We start from the raw sequence: 18,610 nt of genomic DNA, 5'->3' as shown, positions 1-18,610 counted from the left end.
AAAAATGCAAGTAAATCACAAGAAAGTACAACAAAACTAATTTTCCCTAAAGTAACTTAGGGGTATTTTAGTAATACCATAATTTACCTTCAACTTAAAGTTTGTAGAAAATTCGTTGTAACCTAAAAAGGAAACAAAATAAACGATTTTTTTCAAAAAAGAAAAAAAAACGCCATTGTTAACTGCTGCAACTTCTTCATTTCTTCACTATCACTTTCAAGCTCTTCAGTTCTTTATTTTCAAATTCTTTGAATTTTAGAAGAAAAAAAAAGTGAAAGAAAATGTTTGAGCCCCAACATTTGTTAGATTTACAAGAAAATTCAGGTTTTGGAACTTGGCTTTCAGGGGATAACAGTAACTCGTCCCCGACTCACCGTCGAGTTGAGTCCTCACTCGTTCATTCAGCTCCTGGCGATGTGGATCGTGTCCTCTACAAGGATCTCGTTGAGATGATCCCTCTTGTTCAGTCCCTCATTGTAATCTTTCCCTCTTTTTTTACTGTAATTTTCTTCTTCTTTTTTTCAGTTTCTGTTTGAAATTAATGAAAAATGGAAGGAAATGAAGAAAATAGTTTATTTACACTTCCGCTATCTGGAAATAAATTTTAATTTATTATCATTTCGTAAACGTGGAATTTGATTTAGGAGCGTAAAGCAAATAGTTCATTTACAAGGCGTGGATCGATGATATATACCAAGACACCTTCAAGGGAATCCCTATCTCGTAAAGTATGTTCATAAATCCTTGCTTGTTTTAGTTTAATTTGTTGATTTCACTTGCGGTTTGTTTGGTTAAGTGTCTAAAAAACTGGATTTCGTTGTCTTTATAAATTGTGTGAATGAAATTCATATACTATATATAAATTAGTTGAGATTCAATATTATTATATATTTGAAAAGTATATATAAGAATATGACTTTTAAATTCACAAATATTTATTTTTGAAATCCAAATTTCCGATAACATGGTTGAAATTTTGTGGAATTATGTATTTCTTGCCTTATCATTTCCTTGTAAGCTTATACTGACAGTGATGGTGAACTAGAGCTTGCTGTTTCATCATTAGTAACATTTAAAAAATTACTGATGGGGAGCAACGTTATAATTTGCTAGTGGGATATGTAACTATATATATATGATCTTATTCAATTAAATCTTTATATTTATAGTATATATATGGTTATATTTTGCCAATTTCGGTTATCTAGTTTATTACTACCTCATTTTTGACTTTTTATATTTGTGTTCAACTTATTTTCAGACATGGGTACGGAGCTTTTGATCCTTGAATGACCCTTCAAATACATGAAAAACTTAGTAAATAAATAAATAAACATTCCCATCTTGTATACCTAGCGTTATTTGATAATCACATCCGAGTCCAATAAACATAGGCTTATTAGTCATTTTGATGACTATAAACCATTGTTTCCTTTCCTTATTGGTTAGCGATTGTTCGTAATTTGTTGAATTGAAGTGGTAATCTTATCATAGTATGCATAATTGACTCTTTATTAGACATTTGTCTGGAGCAAATATATAAAATATAAAACATCCAGTGTTTAATAGGTTTTAATTACAAATCCCATGATTTTTAACATGCAACTCTTTTTCCTATCAAATGTTTTTCTCACTTTCCTGGATTTAATCTAATAGCTTTTCTTTTTTGAGATTTTTTTTTTTAATAATTTCTTCATATAAATTTATGATGTTGCTCTTTTTGTTTATAAAGACTACGGATGTAAAAGGAAGGAATGCAGGTTTGGCTATTCCAGTGAAAAAGAAAAAGGATCAAGTAGACAAGATTGGTGATAGTTTACCAATATTTTCCTCGAGGGATTTGATAGCAGAAAAGGAAAATGAGGAGTTAATTGCACTGAGAGGACAAGTGGAGGATCTGCAAAAGAAGTTGTTGGAGAAAGAGGACCTTCTAAAATCTGCAGAGATTTCAAAGAACCATATTAATGATGTTCAAGCAGAACTTGAGCAACTGAATCGACATGCTGCAGAAAAGGACTCTTTAATCAAGTCCATTCAGCTGCAACTCTCTGATGCTAAGGTATACATTTCTCATGTTTTCCTGCTAGAATATTCTTATGTTGCTCTAACTTTTCGTTTTTTTTGAAGTATCATTTGTTGAAACTTATGTTTGATTCGTTTCCATACATGGATATGGGGTTATAACCCTCTAAGGACCCTCCAAATACATGGAAAAAATTGAACATATCCGTGTTAGAGACATACTTATTCTAACATTCATACCCGAACCTCATTACCATAGATTTTGTATAATATTTAGTGCATTATAATTAACTGTATTTTCTGAAATTTTGATTGATTTTGCAAGTATTGTTTGTTTAATTGACATAAGAAGGGTGCCTTAATAGTGATAGAAGAAGAGGTTACAAATGCTAGGATTCAAATGCCATATTTGCTTAATGCTGCCTCACAAGATGGCTGTATGAACCGAGTTAATCTCCGTGGTCTTTATTCCTTTATTGTTATTTTTGTGGTAGAAAGGAGAGGTAGCAGAGGTTGGGATTGAAATCCCAGATGTACTCAATACCACTTCTTAACATAGCTGCATCAGGGGCGAAGCCAGAAAATTACTTTAGGAGGGCCCAAAGATGAGTCATAAATTTTTGGGAGTCAAAGTGCAATTTTACCATTATACGAACATGTAATTTCATACAATTTTTAAAGGGCTAAAGGGCAAATCTACCATTTTGGGGTATTTTAAAGCCAGAAAATTACTGCCTCCCCCCCCCCTTTTGCCTTCACCACTGTCTGAATACACAAACCGAGTTAAATACAGAGCTTCTTGTTTCATTATTGTTATTGATACACATGCTTTTTTCTCTTTAGATTAAGCTAGCAGACAAGCAGGCGGCCTTAGAAAAGACACAATGGGAAGCAATGACATCTAAACAAAAGTTGGAGAAGCTGCAAAATGATATAGACTCCATGCAAGGGGAATTTTCATCATTTATGCTGTTATTAAATGGCTTGACAAAGAAAAATCGCACCGCATATGCTGAAGATTATGATGTAGCACCATACCATTCGGATCATTTCCCTCACCTGGTAACCTCACTATCTTTTGGCTAATCAACTTATTTAAGTTCGAGTTTTCCTGGCTTTTGCTTGCTTTTTGCTGCTCCCCCTTTTCATTTTTCTTGAATTATCCTTACCCAACAAAATCCAGACATAGGTATGGAAAAATCTTTGAAAAAATTGACCATACCCATCTTGAATGCATATCTGTAACTTACATTCACCCAAAATCCGCGTAACATAGTTTAATTGCAAATTGCACCATTTGAAAATATCGAATGATTGAACATGATAGAAGAGAATATTAGACTAAATATTTGTTGTGCATTGCTTGGAAATAGCATTTATAAGGGTTTGTTTTTGCAATATATGGCTCTTTATTCTTTTGAAAGAATCTGTATTTTAAGCACTTTCCAACCTCAACGGTGAGCGGAGTTTTAAGTGTGGTTTTCCTGTTTTGTTTCGGTTTTGGTATAAACAGGATGATGTAGATGACAAGGAGATGCCGAAAATGGAAGAAGCAAGGCAAGCTTACGTCGCTGCTCTCGATGCTGCCAAAGAGAAGCAAGACGAAGAATCCCTTGCTGCTGCAGCCAGTGCAAGGCTACATCTTCAATCCTTTCTTTTCAAATCCGAAGGTGCGTAAGAAAAGTGATATAAATATTTCATAAGTTCGAAGCATTTTTTCAAACGAACTTATTGATGCATTGGCATTACCAAAGTTTACTTATTATATATGTCACTATTGTATGCTTGTATGGTTTCTTTTTGTGTTCTTTATTGTCTAGTAAAAGTCCATGGATGTTTCATATGCACAAGTAAAATCTCTATGGAGCAGCCTGAGTTCGGTATCAGATTTTCCGAAAACCTGTGTTGAATCATCTTATGTTGCTTCAACTCTTTGTTTTTCTTCTTTTTTTTTGAAAGAATGAACATACAAATATCGAATACATACCCGTATTGGACATTCTTGTCAAAACCATCAATTTCTAGTCTTCTAGATTTTTCTTACTAGGGAGCGTATTGAGCAAACTAATTATTAAGTATAGTTGTAACGCACATTGCACTCCTGAGGGAGAAGGCAAGTTCGAACTTTAGAGACGATATTATTAGGAGAGAGAGTCATATATTCTCAAATCTTCATGGACCATAAAACGGATATGAAGGAAACCTTGATTATACAAAAAAGTATAACTTAACAAATATTTTGTACCCAAATTTATCAATAAAAACCTTCATATATTCTTTTTACGTAGTATGGAATATTAGTATAAAAGTTGTCTTTTTCACAAAAATAAGCAAATTTGATACTAGGACAATGTAGTTTTTTCAATTTTCTTTTATAAATATATTTGTTATATAATTTTTTTCATTATTTGTAAAAGAATAGTCGTAGGAAACCGACAATTAAAATTTAAAACATTGAAAAAACATAAAATGGGTCTTCTTCTTCCTTGCGCCAATGCCTTTCTTCCTTGGCTTTGGCACACAATGGGCCTTGTTCTTGCTTGGGGTAGTGCCTTCTGATGTCGGCAGTGGCATTCTCACTGGACTTCCAATCCAATTCCTTGGCTTTGGCACACAATGGGCCTTGTTCTTGCTTGGGGTAATGCCTTCTGATGTCGGCAGTGGCATTCTCACTGGACTTCCAATCCAATCCCACTCTAATTTGCAATAATATCCATCAAAAAATAAAGTTAGATTTGTTTCAATTCTTCATTTTCTTTAAAATATTTGTATTCAGTATTCAGTTTTCATTTTCTTTTGTGTTTAAATTAATTTATTCGAGTTTAAAACAGAATAGATAGTCTTATATTCAATACATTCAAAAACGGGTTTGTTCAAATATTATTGGATACATAAATATCGGACACCCCTCAAAAATCTAAGCAACATAGAAACAAAAATTCCCTTTTGCACACTTACACAGGAAAGGTAAAGGGTCCGGTGCTACCATCAGATTCATATGAGTCTCTTGATTCTTCTAATCTCCTTAAGCTACCTGAAGCTAGTCCCGTGCTACCATCAAATAGATACGAGTCTCTTGATTCTTCTAATCTCTTCAAGCTAATTGAAGCCAACTCTACTTCACAGCAAGTCGTGCCCCTTTCTCCATTAAACCAAAACTGTTACCGAATTTTTCCTTTTAAAAAAGATATATATATTTGTATTCGATGCATATTCAAAAATATGCTCAGATATGATTCTTCGGAAATGTGAAAAAAATTTACTAGACATTCTTTGAATATCTTCAAAGATAAATTTCACTTCTAGATAGTTAAGCAACTTCGGAGATTTTAAAAAAATATATAAAATAATTGTGAACCCATATTTCTTGAAAGACAAGGAAAATGACTTCTTTTGAGTTTTATGAATATTAAACTATGCAAATTTCTACTACCTAAGCATTTCCGACATATTCGAGCATAGATGAGAAAATCAGGTAAACCCGTTTCAAACACACATCACATTCGATATCCATTCGAAGGTTTCTTCAAAGATAAGTTTCATAGGTATCTAACATGGAAATGATCTTTGGATCTCTATAGGTACAAAACTATGCTAAATTTCATTAAACGTAACAACTTCCGATAAATAATTCTCCAAATATACGAAAAATATTGCTAACTCGTATAAGACATCCATATTCGACAAAATTGTCAATAATCATAAACAAATGTTTCAAAAGAAATCATAGGCTCACCTGTTCTTTAGTAGCATTGGCCTCTCCTTCACTCCCGTCTTCATTTGATCTTCCTTCATCACTGCTCAGCTCATCTCTTTCGGCGTCCTCGGTAGAACCAATTTGTTCCAGTACAAATCGTTCAGTTCGGATACAGGTATTTGTCCAAAACAGATATATTTAGTTTTTTGTTGTATTTAGAAAGGTGCGGCGTTTGTCTTTTCGGTCAGTTCATTTAAAAGAAAATAATGAAAACGCATTTAACTAGCCGCTTATAAATATTAACTGAAAATTGAACCCACTTACGTTAGCCGGTTTGGTCAGTGAAACAGTTAACTGATGTGAACCGGAATATAATTAAAAGCCAAACGAATTCAATTAACCTTTCTATTAACCAACCATGAACTTTTTTCGGATTGATTTGATTCTTCTGATTTGTTCGATTCTATCATAACATCATAAGCTCCGTCTTCTTTAATACAAAAAACTACATATTCTTCATTAGGAAGACATATCCAGCTCGAGTTTTCGCTTTCCTTGTCCACCGAAACAATGCTTTTCGACATTGTCCAACTGTGGTTCCGCTGTCGTCTATTTTTGTCATTAATCTTCTTATCTCCCATATTGTTTTTCGTTTCGGAAACAATGTGTCCTGTCGAATGTTTCACCGACGGTGACGGATTCATCTCTGCCGGTTTCTCTTCTGTAATTCAACAAATACATTGAAAACACAATAAAATAAACCATCACAATCAATTACAATAAATATAGCAGTAACCTCAAAAATTCAATTTAAGCAAATACATTAAAAACATAAAATATGCTATGGCAATCAATTATAATGAATATTGTAGCCACCCCGAAACATCGGATTATGGTCAGGAATTTAAATTACTCATCAAAATAGTTAATAACAAAACAAAACTACCATAATGACTCCAACACAAACAAAAATCATAGCACAACAAATACATGAAAAAAAAACACTTTTTTACGTAAGAAAATTACTGGCGAATGTGCAAGCCAAGAAACAGAAAGCAAATGCTTGAACACCATCTAACAAGCCTAGTTAATATCGATGGAGTAAACATTTTCTTTTTCGAATTTTCTTTGGTTTTCTTTTTGAGGGATTTTGAATTTGAAAGCTATAAAGAGAAGATGCAACGAAATAATTGTAACTGAGAGAGAGAGAGAGAGAGAGAGAGAGAGAGAGAGAGAGAGAGGGTTTATAGTGGAGAAGACATTGCATGAATGATCATATATATATATATAAGGGCGGGTTATGATTTTGCACGCAATGGTTAAAAAGAAAAAAAGGGAAACATAAAGAGATAATTTATTACTATCAAAATATTTGGTTTTTTTTCTTTTTTTTTATAATAATCTATATATCTACATATAAAAAAAATATATATTTTTTTAAGGAAAGTTGAGTGAAGTTTTAACAATCTTGTGTGATTAGTAATATATATATTAATTACTAAAATCTCATAGAAAATCAAACATTTAATTATATAAGATTCGCTTTTATCTTAAAACTTTACTTTTCTTGAAAGAAACTAATAATTTTAATTTATTAATATTAACTAACTTCCTTTATAGATTGATAGTATATTTTTATTGATTTTTAAAAAAAATAAATCTAATAAGGTTATTTAGCCAAAAACATAAGATTTCAAGTTAAAAGGGTGAGATTCGAAATTATATTTCTATCCTCTATAATATAAGATTAGTAGAGTCACTCGTTTGCTCAACGTGTCTGAATGGTCTAAAAACTCTTGAACCCTCATTTTGAGATTGTATCACTACATTATAAGTGTGAAACAAATTAAATATTTACTAGCATATGGAGTTCTTTGTTCTTATTTTTCAAGATTGGCTTGATAATTTAATTTCTACCTCATATAACCAGATTTGGAGGATGGTAGGGTGAACCTTTGGGTGTTATGGATTGAACGAAATAAATCTATGCATGATGGGATTGAAATCATGCTCAAGCAATAATAGAAAGGATTAAAATTAGATGCCTTAAATAAACTGTTACCTGTTACCAGAGTTGAGCTTGTAAGATGGAAGCCTCTAGAGAATGCTTTCATAAAGATAAATTTTAATGGGGCTTTTCAAGCTCATTCCTTGAAATTATGTTCGGGGATTGTTAACAACAATTATTAATAATCACATGCCAGCGGGGTTTGCTGTGGAAGCTATTGGATGTCTCCAAGTAGTCTGATTGGGCATTGAATTTTGGGGTTTCAAGAGGTGATGATCGAAGGCGATTCACTTACAGTGATAAAGAAATTACATGCAAACAGGGAAGACAATTCATGCATCAGTGCTTACATTTTAGATCTAAATTCTTTGAGGAAGAGATTTAAAAATTGTGTATATATTCTCACATATTCAGAGGTAGGGTAACCAAGTGGCTCGTCTTTTGGCAACTGAAGGATTAAGGGAGGAAAAGAATACTTATCTTCTTGACGAATTTTAACTAATTATTAAGTATAGTGGTAAGACACATTGCACTCCTAAGAGAGAAGGTAAATTTAAACTTTGGAGATTGATAGTATTGGGAGAGATAGTCATAAATTCTCAAATCGTCACGTGACATGAAGAAAGCCTTACTTATATATATAAAAAAAAAAGTATAACTTGGCCAATAATTTTTACCCAAATTTATCAATAAAAACCATGAAGGAGTACTCGGAGTTCCACTAAAAAAGATAAAAACAAGACAAGAGGATGAATGTTGTACAATACAAAAGAAACATCTCAGTTACAATCTTCTTTGTGGCCCTGCAGGGACCTTTCCAAAGGAAGCATGTGAACTGCATATCAAATTTGAATCTTCTATCCAAATTCAATACTCAATGATACCCAATTCCACTCCATCTTTTACCATTTGGTACTTCAATTCTGGTAACACAAACCACAAGGCTATCACCAGTAACAGCAAAAAACTATGGTGCTCTGACTCTTCCCATGCATATCCCAACACAAATATGAAGAAAATCTTGAAAAAAATATTTAAAAAGTAACCACATCGGATATAAACATGAGTCTGAGCAAACTATTAGCTCCATGTATAGAAAACAAAGTCAATATTGTTAAAAAACAAAGTGAAAAGGGATTTAAAAGATATATATTTCTACACAAAAGCCTAAACGTTTTGCGTAATTCGATCATAAAAAAAACCACCAGCTATGAACAAACTTTAACCCTTAAAACGTAAGTCTCCTTTTTAAGTTTAAACACGCCTATATTACAAGTAGTTAATCTTCAGAATCAACAATTACCAGCAATCAAAGTACTTAGTACTGGAACTTACAAGGAAAAACCCAAGAAATTTGAATCGTGGAAAACAATAGTGAAGGGAAGAAAGAGTGAGGAGGAGATAATAGGTAGTGGTGATTTGCAGGCCACCGTTGAACGTTTCCGATTCTAAGAGCCGGAAATATTTGGATTATTAATTAGTTATTGTTTTAAGGAAATGGGGGTTTTAGTTGGACTATACTCCAGCGCTGTGTTATTTCAAGGCTGACATTTAAGCTATAAACAAATTAAATGTAATAATTAAGATCTAAAATAATTTCTTTTTTTATTTACACGATTATTATTAAAGCTAAAGAAATTTAATTAATAAAATAAGTTTATAATCAACCCATTATTATAGCCAATCATTTAGACTATTTGTAGCGACGTAAGAAAAAATTTAGCTTTCGGTCGCTAATTGTGGCGATCTATTGAAAACTTGAAAACTTGAAAACTGAAATTTGATTTTTAAATAAACAGGGAGTCGCCACCGATCTTTTTTCCTAGGTGTGATCAGACACCTATTAAATTTTTTTTTAAAATAAAAAGAAGGCCGAGTTTAGGTCTACGTTAAAAGTCAGAGAAGAATTAGGATTCGGGAGTCGGTTACGCGCGAGGAAGGTATTAGCGCCCTCGCGACGCCCAAAATTGGTATCTTATAAACATGTGTTGTCTTGATTTTCAAAAATACGAGTTCAATATAAGATTTGATCGTGATCCGATTGAAAAGACGAGAACTTTCAATTTTTGATTTTCGAGAAGGACATACCGTTTTAACACGAGTTGACTGATATTCATCCAACATAGCGATGAAATCGGCGGTTTAATGTTAAATTGGTATGTTGCCTTGTTTATTAGAATAAATAAAATAAAAAACGTGAATAAAATATTTTTAAAATAGTGAATAGCGACATGATACGAAATGGGCGAGCAACAGAAAAATAAAGGTTAGAAATACATCAAGGTATATAAATAACACGCCAATTAAGAATAATGACAATGCATGCGATATATTAAGCATAATAATAGTATCAAACACGAAATAAAAACTATGAATGTATATTCATAATAATAGTATTAAGAACTCGTACGTAAAATAATATATATATACACGAATGAAATAGTGTTAGAAGTATATACTATAATAAATATATAACTTGCAATGTTAAAATATATACATAATATATACATGAATAAAATGGACATTGAAAAATGTATATACGTGGCATACGTGAGAAATATAAACATAATAATATTAAGATAAGTGATAATAGTGAAAATCAAAGGTATAGTAATAAATATAATGATATACAAAAATAATACTATATGTAAAATGTGTATACAAGAATAAAATATATGTGCAAATATTAATGATAAATGTAGTAGGAATAAAAAAAATGCAATAATAATATATATACAATATGATAAAAAATAAACATATACATATAATAGAATTTAAAATATATATACATGGGGTAATATGGAAATATGTACATAGAGTAATATATACAAAAATATAACTAATAATATTGAAAATACATGTTCATAATATATAAAACATACATATAATATAATATTAAAACATTTACATAATATGTACACACATAATTACGATGTTAAAGGTGTATTAACAGTAATAATAATACTAATATTACATGAAGATATACTTATATAAATATATATTAAAGATATATACATATATAATAAAATACATGAATAATACGATATTAATATATACGTAATATGTATAATAAAAATAATAATATACATAATATATACAAAATACACATAATATATACGTATATAACAAAACATATACTATATTAACAATGATAATAGTGATGGTATTAAAATACAAAAAAGAACAATATAACATAATAAAAATACTATACATATAAATCTATGTACGTAAAAAAAATACTATAATAATAATAAATATAATAATATTATTAAAATACCAAAAACAAATATAATAAAGATATTGAAATAAAATAATAAAAATAAGCCAATACGTAAAAATATATACATATACATATATACTAAAACATGTATATATAATAATAACAATGTAAAAATAACAAGAATATTTAATAAAGAAATGAAAATAAACGAAGAAAGGATTAAAATTAAACTAAAAACAAAGTTGTGGGGTCGATTTAAAAAGAAAATAAAGAGAAAGGGCCTATTTGAACACGCGAGAAAATAGTGGGGACCAAAAACGCAATATTCCCTGTTGTCCAAAACGCAGCGTAGCACGGAGGGACGAAATTGAAAACCATGAAGAATTCTGAAGCCAAATTAAAATATAAAACTTAATTGTAAATGCCTAAAAAAGCGGAGGGGCCGATTGCGCAAATAGCCCCTTCCTTAAAAAAACACGTGGATCCTAGTCGGAGCGGGTCGGGTCGATCCGACCCAAGGCAAAACGACGTCGTTTTATGCTCTGAGTTTTAAGGCCAAAACGGTGCCGTTTTTAGAGGCTATAAATAGCCTAAAAATCAGAAAAAAAAATCATTTGGGAGCTGGGAAAGGAAAAAAAAAGGAGAGAGGGGAGAGGGCTGAGCGATTTCCGGTGGGGGGAGGGGGCACCGGTCCGTCACTGGACAGTCGCCGGCGCCGGCCACCGTACACGGTGGCCTGAAAATCGAAAAGGTTAGTTTTTTTCTCTCTTTTTTTTTGTTATTTTCGTTTTATTATTTTATTATATTATTTGGTATGTATACGTATAAAATAGAAGGCCGATACTGAAATGAAGAGAAAAAAAAGAAAATCACCTTAGTGTTGATATCGATGCTTGGTTGTTTGGATATTTTGCTTGTATTTTAGTACTAATTAAAACTGCTACTTTGATTATAGAATTGAGATACTTCTTTTGTTCTTTTGTATTTCAAACTGTCTAAAAAAGAAAAGAAAAGGGAACCCTTTTACAGTTTTTGATTTGGGTTTTTATAACCCTTTTTCACCTATTTTTTATTGCTTCTGTCTTGTCTGATTGCAGGGAATGGGCACGATGGAGGTGACAGAGGCATGGGGTGCAAACGGTATGGGCAGTGCCAGGTTTCGGGCAGAGGAGGAAGTGGTTTGGCAGCTCGCGTGGGGCTGAGTGGTCGCGCACATGGGGCAACAGCGCCAGAAACCCTAGGGTTTCTGGCTTTCTAAAATTTTTTAGAGTCTTGGGCCTATCGGGCTTCACTGTTTTGGGCTGGTGTTGGGTTTTAAGTGTTTAGGTAGTGGTCTGGTTGTAACTGAGTTTTGGGTATTTGTATTTGGGCCCGGGCAATTTAAATGAGTCATTTGGTTTTGATTGTAAACAGGCCAAAATTAGCCTACAACACTATTAAATGTAATATAATAACATATATTTTCTTTGGTGAATAAACATGAATTAATTATCATAAATGAAGCGTTACTCACCTTATCAATCCTAAGGTCGACTACAGGTTCCTACTCCTTTCCGCAAGGCCATTTTTTTCCCTTACAATTTTTTTAATTTGCCATTATTCTATGGTTCGTGTTAATTAATTCAATAATACATTATTAAAACTTATATCGATATATGCCATGGACAAACAAACATGGTATTATGTTTATTTAGAGTAAAATTATTGAAATACTTTAACAAATTAATTTAAAAAATTAAAGTATTCTAATTTTCAATAACACAAAGGCAAATGTAATTAATATATTTCTAAATAATGACTCAATATATTAATTTAAAACCTTTTAATAACTTAACCATATTTAAAATTGATTGTGTAAAATATGTTTAAATACTCAATTTATACCACTTTAATTATTTTTTCGTCCTAAATTAGTACTTAAACTATCATTCCATTACTTAATTCAATCTTTTTCTTTAACGATGTTAAAAAAATTCGATTGCAACGTGATGCCGATAAAAATTATCATGTAGGTAACATAGTTTAATTGCAAAATGCACCATTCGAAATTATCGAATAATTGTACATGGTAGAAGAGAATATTGGTCCAAGTATTTGTTGTGCATTACTTGGCAATAGCATTTATAAGGGTTTGTTTTTGCGATATATGGCTCTTTATTCTTTTGGAATTGCCGATAGGGGAAGTTGCTCGAAAGAATTAATCCGTATTTTAAGCACTTTCCAACATTAATAGCAAACGGAGCTTTAAGTGTGGTTTTTCTATTTTGTTTCGGTTTTGGTATAAACAGAATGATGTAGATGACAAGGAGATGCCGAAAATGGAAGAAGCAAGGCAAGCTTACGACGCCACTCTCGGTGCTGCCAAAGAGAAGCAAGACGAAGAATCCCTTGCCGCTGCAGTCAGTTCAAGGCTACATCTTCAATCCTTTCTTTTCAAATCCGAAGGAGCGTGAGAAAAGTGATATAAAGATTCATAAGTTCGAAGCATTTTTTCAAAACGAACTTGGTGATGCATTGGCATTACCCAATTTTACTTATTATATACGTCACTATTGTATTATTGTACGGCTTCTTTTTTGTGTTCTTAATTGTCTAGTAAAAGTACATGGACGTTTTCATATGCATAAGTAAAATCTCTATGAAACAGCCCGAGTTCGGTAGCTCATTTTCCGAAAATCTGTCTTGAATCCTATGTTGCTTCAACTCTTTTTTTTTCCTTCTTTTTTTTAAAGATTGAACATACAAATATCAAATACATATCCGTATTGGAAATTCTTGTCAAAACCATCCATTTCTAATATCTTGGATTTTTCTCACTATGGAAAGTATTGAGCAAACTAGTTAACTAATTATTAAAAATAATGGTAAGGCACATTACACTTTCAAAGGAGAAGGCAAGAATTTTAGAAACAACATTGTTGAAAGAGATAATAATATATTCCTAAATTTTTCATAGATCATAAAACGAGCATAAAAGAAACCTTCATTATACAAAAAAGTATAACTTAACAATTAATTCGTACTAGAATTTATCAATAAAAAGTTCATTCTTTTTACAAAGTAGTAAAAAATATTATTATCAAAATAGTATTTTCAAAAAAAATACGCAGATTTGATGCTAAGACAACATAGTTTTTAAAATTTTTTTTATAAATATATTTGTTATATAATTTTTTTTATCATTTGTAAAAGAAGACATAAATTACTAGTATTTTCCTAAAATCTTCTACTAGACAAACATTTAAATGATAATCAAAATCTAAAACATTAAAAAAACACACAATGGACCTTGTTCTTCCGCCTTATGATGTTGGCATTGGCACACAATGGACCTTATTCTTCCTTGCACTAATGACTTTCAAAAGGTATTAGGCCAATGCCAACCTCAAAGGCACTAACACAAGGAAGAACAAGGAACATTGTGTGCCAATGCCAACATCAGAAGGCATTACACAAGGAAGAACAAATTTCATTGTGTGTTTTTTCAATGTTTTAGATTCTGATTGTCAGTTTCCTTGTGCTACTGCCTTCTAATGTTGGCATTGGCACACAATGAGTCTTGTGCTTCCTTTTGCTAATGCCTTCTGATGTTGGCATTGGCATTCTCACAGGACTTCCCATCGATTCCCATCCTAATCTGTAACAATATTCATCAAAAAATAAAGTTAGATGTGTTTCCATTCTTCATTTTCTTTAAAATATTTGTATTCAATACATTCAAAAACAGATTTGTTCAAATATTATCGGATACATAAATATCCGACACTCACCCCTCGAAAATCCGAGCAAAATAGAAACAAAAATTTCTTTTTACACACTTACACAGGAAAGGTGAAAGATCCGGTGCTACCATCAGATTGATACGAGTCTCTTGATTCTTCTAGTCTTTTTAAGCTAGCAGAAACTAACTCTACTTCCCAACAAATGCTGCCCCTTTTTTCATCACCCTATATGTAAAACCAAAACTGTTACCCGGATTTTTCCTTTTAAAAAATATATATTTGTATTCAATGCACATTCAAAAATCTCCAAAGATTTGAAAAAAAAATTAGTAAACACTCTTTGAGGATTTCTTCAAAGATAAGTTTCACTTCTTTTCTAATAGTTAAACAACCACATAGCATGATTTTCAAAATATATATATAAAAAAATTGTAAACCCGTACATGCTTATATTCAACACTTGTCAAAGATTGCTTATATTCAACACTTGTCAAAGATTTCTTGAAAGACAAACTTTGTCGCTATCTAACAGGAAAATGACTTCTTTGAGGAATACTAAACTATGCAAATTTCCACTACCCAAGCATTTCCGACATATTCAAACATAAGTTTGAGCATAGATGAGAAAATCGGATAAACTCGTTTCAAAAACTCATCACATACGATACACATTTGAGGGTTTCTTCAAAGTCAAGTCTTATAGGTATCTAACATGGAGATGATCTTTGGACCTCTATGGGTACAAAACTATGCTAAATTTCGTTAAAAGTAACAACTTCCTATAAATAATTCTCCAAATATTCGAAAAATTTGTCAATAATCGTAAACAAATGTTTCAAAGAAATCATAGCCTCACCTGTTCTTTAGTAGCATTGGCCTCTCCTTCACTAGCATCTTCATTTGATCTTCCTTCATCACTGCTCAGCTCATCTCTTTTGGCGTCCTTGGTAGAATCAATCTGTTCCAATACAAATCGTTTAGTTCGGATACAGGTATTTGTCCAAAACAGATATATTTAGTTTTTTGCTGTATTTAGAAAGGTGTGGTATTTGTCTTTTTGGTCCGTTCATCTAAAAAAAATAATGAAAACGCGCTTAATTAACCGCCTATAAATATTAACTGAAAATTGAACTGACTTAGGTTAGTCGGTTTGGTCAGTGAATCAATTAAGCCATGTCAACCAGAACTGAGCTATTTTTAACCGAGTTTTTTTCACCCCTATTTGTAGGGTTCTTAGTTAATGTCATATGTCCATGCATCTGTTAGAAACGGGTTTCAGACATGAATACTTCAAGTAATCAAAGGAACATAATTAACCTTTCTATTAACTGGCCATGAACTTCTTTCGGATTTGTGCGATTCTATCATAACATCAAAAGCTCCACCTTCTTTAAAGCAAAAAACTATGTATTCTTCATCAGGAAGACATATCCAGCTCGAGTTTTCGCTTTCATTGTCCACTGAAACTATGCTTTTCGATATTGTCCGACTGTGGTTCCGCGGTTTTCTATTTTTGTCACTAGTCTTCCTATCTTCCGTGTTGTCTTTCGTTTCGGCGACAATGTGTCTCATCGGATATTTCAACGACGAAGACGGATTCATCTCTGCCAGTTTCTCTTCTACAATCCACCGAATACATTGAAAACACAATAAAATATACTATCACAATCAATTTAATACAACTATGGAAGTAAACTCGAAAAATCAATTTCTGCAAATACATTAAAAACATAAAATATGCTATCGCAAGTATTCAACCCCGAAACCTTAATATACACAAACAAAAATCACAGGACAAGAAGTATGAAAAAAAAACATAACAAATACAATAAATATGGAAGGAAAAAATAATCAAAATAAAAACCTGAAGCATAAAGAGATTAAAAAAATCACTTTTTACGTAAGAAAATTACCAGGGAATCTGCGAGCCAAGAAACATGAAGCAAACTCCCTAACACTCCATCTAACGAGCATAGTGGATATTGATGGAGTACACATCGTCTTTTTCAAATTTTATTTGGTTGAGGGGTTTTGAATTTGAAAGATATAAAGAGAAGATGCAATGAAATAATAATAACAGAGAGAGAGAAGAGAGGGTTTATAGTGGAGAAGCCATTGAATGAATGATAATAAATATAAGGGCCGGTTATGATTTTGTACGCAATGGTTAAAAAGAATAAATGGGAAACATAAAGAGATATTTATTACTAACAGAATATTTTATTATTATTTTCTTTTTTATAATCATCTATATATCTATTTATAAAAAAATATTTTTTTTAAGGAAAGTTGAGTGAAGTTTTAACAATCCTGTGTGATTATTGAAAAAATGTATATATCTTACTAAAATTTCATAGAAAATCAAACATTTAATTACATACAACTTTACTTTTCTTGAAAAGAAACTAATAATTTTAATTTATTAATGTTGACTAACTTCCTTTTATAGATTGATAGTATATTCTCATTCATTTCTTTAAATAAATCTAATAAGCAAGAGATTTCAAGTTAAAAATGTGAGAGTCGATTGAGTTTTAACTCGATTGGAATGGATATTATTGTCAATATAAGAGGAAGTGGATTCGAGTGTATTGAAGTGCATAATACTCCTATTTATGGGTTGGGAGGAGCTATGAATAATCCTAGGCATTGTATAAAAAAACAGATATAATCAAATTATTTAAAATAAAAGTTAAAAAGGTGAGATTTAAGCTATAAACGTGGAATTTTTATATATACATAAACAAATTATATGTAATAATTAATATACGTTTGAATATAAAATATTGTTATTTTTATTTACAACCCATTTTAGAAAAGAAAAGTAATAAATATAATTTATATATATGTACACAATTAATATTAAAGCTAAAGAAATTTAAACTATTTAAATACGTTTTAATGTAAAACAAATCTCTTTCTCTATAATGAACCCATAATTATAGCCAATAATTTAAACTATTAAATGTAATATAATAAATTTTTTTTTTTGAATAAACGCAAATTAACTATATTAAGCTATCATAAATGAAGGGTTTTATCAATCCTCAAGGTCGGCTAGCTACGAGCTCCTCAGGTGGGCTTACAAGCACTTGTACGTTCATATTCCTTTTCGAAGTCATCTTAGTAAGACAATCAACAACTTGATTTTTCTCCTTTAGAATATACTTGATTTATCATTGTTTATGGTCCGTGTTAATTAAATTAACAATACATTGTTAAAATTTATATCCATATATATCATGAAGAAATAAATATTATATTATATTTATTTAAAAGTAAAATTATTGAAATGCTTTAACAATTTGTTTTAAATTAATTTAAAATGTTAAGTATTCAATATTTCCATAATACACAATGGTAAATGTAATTAATATATTTGTAAATAACGAGTAAATATATTAATTTAAAACTTTTTAAAATTTTAATCAGCTTTAAAATTGATTATGTAAAATATAATGCCATATATTTTAAAATTCAATTTTAATTAAATGGTTAAACTAATATTTTTTTTTCGATATTAGGTGCGTTTGCACGTGATTTTATATATTTATTTTTTTTAATTTATTAAATAATATATTTTTACTAATTAAATGAGGGTCTGTTTAATTTGTAATAAAAGCCAATAAATATTGGAAAATAATTAAAAATAAAATAATATTTTAAAAGTAATAGCACAATATTAAAAAAATTAAGGGTAATTTGAACATCATAGTTTAAATGATAGACATTTTTAGGGAAGGCCTTAATATGGCTGATGTCCTTTCCTTTTTCTTTTCTTTGTTTCTTACATGAAAAGATTATGATGGAATTTTATCTTTAATGCAATAGTTAAATGTAAATTTGAAACTGAATTTTTATAATTTAATTTTGACATAATTTGACACCTCGATTATTATAATGCCATTAGTTAGTTTAAACACTTTGTTTTTTTTATTAAA

At 30.8% G+C, this 18,610-nt stretch overlaps 2 protein-coding genes across 3 annotated transcripts; one reads left to right on the top strand and one right to left on the bottom strand.

Moving 5' to 3' along the window:
• Nucleotides 1-4,004, top strand: LOC107931508 (protein MICROTUBULE BINDING PROTEIN 2C). 2 transcript variants are annotated; one of them, XM_016863415.2, is made up of 5 exons: nucleotides 1-476; nucleotides 645-728; nucleotides 1,733-2,059; nucleotides 2,866-3,084; nucleotides 3,536-4,004. In XM_016863415.2, the coding sequence occupies exons 1-5, from the start codon at nucleotides 282-284 to the stop codon at nucleotides 3,698-3,700; spliced, it is 990 nt and encodes a 329-aa protein (XP_016718904.2). In that variant the 5' UTR covers nucleotides 1-281; the 3' UTR covers nucleotides 3,701-4,004. The 2 variants fall into 2 exon arrangements, with proteins under 2 accessions (XP_016718904.2, XP_016718903.2); XM_016863414.2 differs by having other exon boundaries at nucleotides 121-500.
• A 9,985-nt stretch (nucleotides 4,005-13,989) lies between these two features.
• Nucleotides 13,990-16,667, bottom strand: LOC121206065 (protein BREAKING OF ASYMMETRY IN THE STOMATAL LINEAGE). Its single transcript, XM_041076252.1, has 5 exons — nucleotides 16,583-16,667; nucleotides 15,987-16,288; nucleotides 15,526-15,627; nucleotides 14,770-14,894; nucleotides 13,990-14,584 (listed from the first exon to the last, which is right to left on the bottom strand). Exons 1-5 carry the CDS (start codon nucleotides 16,665-16,667, stop codon nucleotides 14,440-14,442), a joined length of 759 nt encoding a protein of 252 aa, XP_040932186.1. The 3' UTR covers nucleotides 13,990-14,439.
• Nucleotides 16,668-18,610: the final 1,943 nt, after the last annotated feature.

The sequence above is a fragment of the Gossypium hirsutum genome, chromosome A09 (genome assembly GCF_007990345.1).
Source record: "Gossypium hirsutum isolate 1008001.06 chromosome A09, Gossypium_hirsutum_v2.1, whole genome shotgun sequence".
NCBI classification, from domain to species: domain Eukaryota; kingdom Viridiplantae; phylum Streptophyta; class Magnoliopsida; order Malvales; family Malvaceae; genus Gossypium; species Gossypium hirsutum.
The sequence above is the reverse complement of the archived record's forward strand: the minus strand, read 5'-3'. Positions and strand labels throughout refer to the sequence as shown.

Excerpts from the sequence above, each read along its gene's own strand:
- LOC107931508 (XM_016863414.2), top strand. The coding sequence starts at position 282 with ATGTTTGAGCCCCAACATTTGTTAGATTTACAAGAAAATTCAGGTTTT. Across the intron at positions 729-1,732 it reads GGGAATCCCTATCTCGTAAA|ACTACGGATGTAAAAGGAAG; the intron begins GTATGTTCATAA and ends TTGTTTATAAAG. Across the intron at positions 3,085-3,535 it reads CGGATCATTTCCCTCACCTG|GATGATGTAGATGACAAGGA; the intron begins GTAACCTCACTA and ends TGGTATAAACAG.
- LOC121206065 (XM_041076252.1), bottom strand. The coding sequence starts at position 16,667 with ATGTGTACTCCATCAATATCCACTATGCTCGTTAGATGGAGTGTTAGG. Across the intron at positions 16,289-16,582 it reads CTTGGCTCGCAGATTCCCTG|AAGAGAAACTGGCAGAGATG; the intron begins GTAATTTTCTTA and ends GGTGGATTGTAG. Across the intron at positions 14,895-15,525 it reads CCAATGCTACTAAAGAACAG|GGTGATGAAAAAAGGGGCAG; the intron begins GTGAGGCTATGA and ends TTTTACATATAG.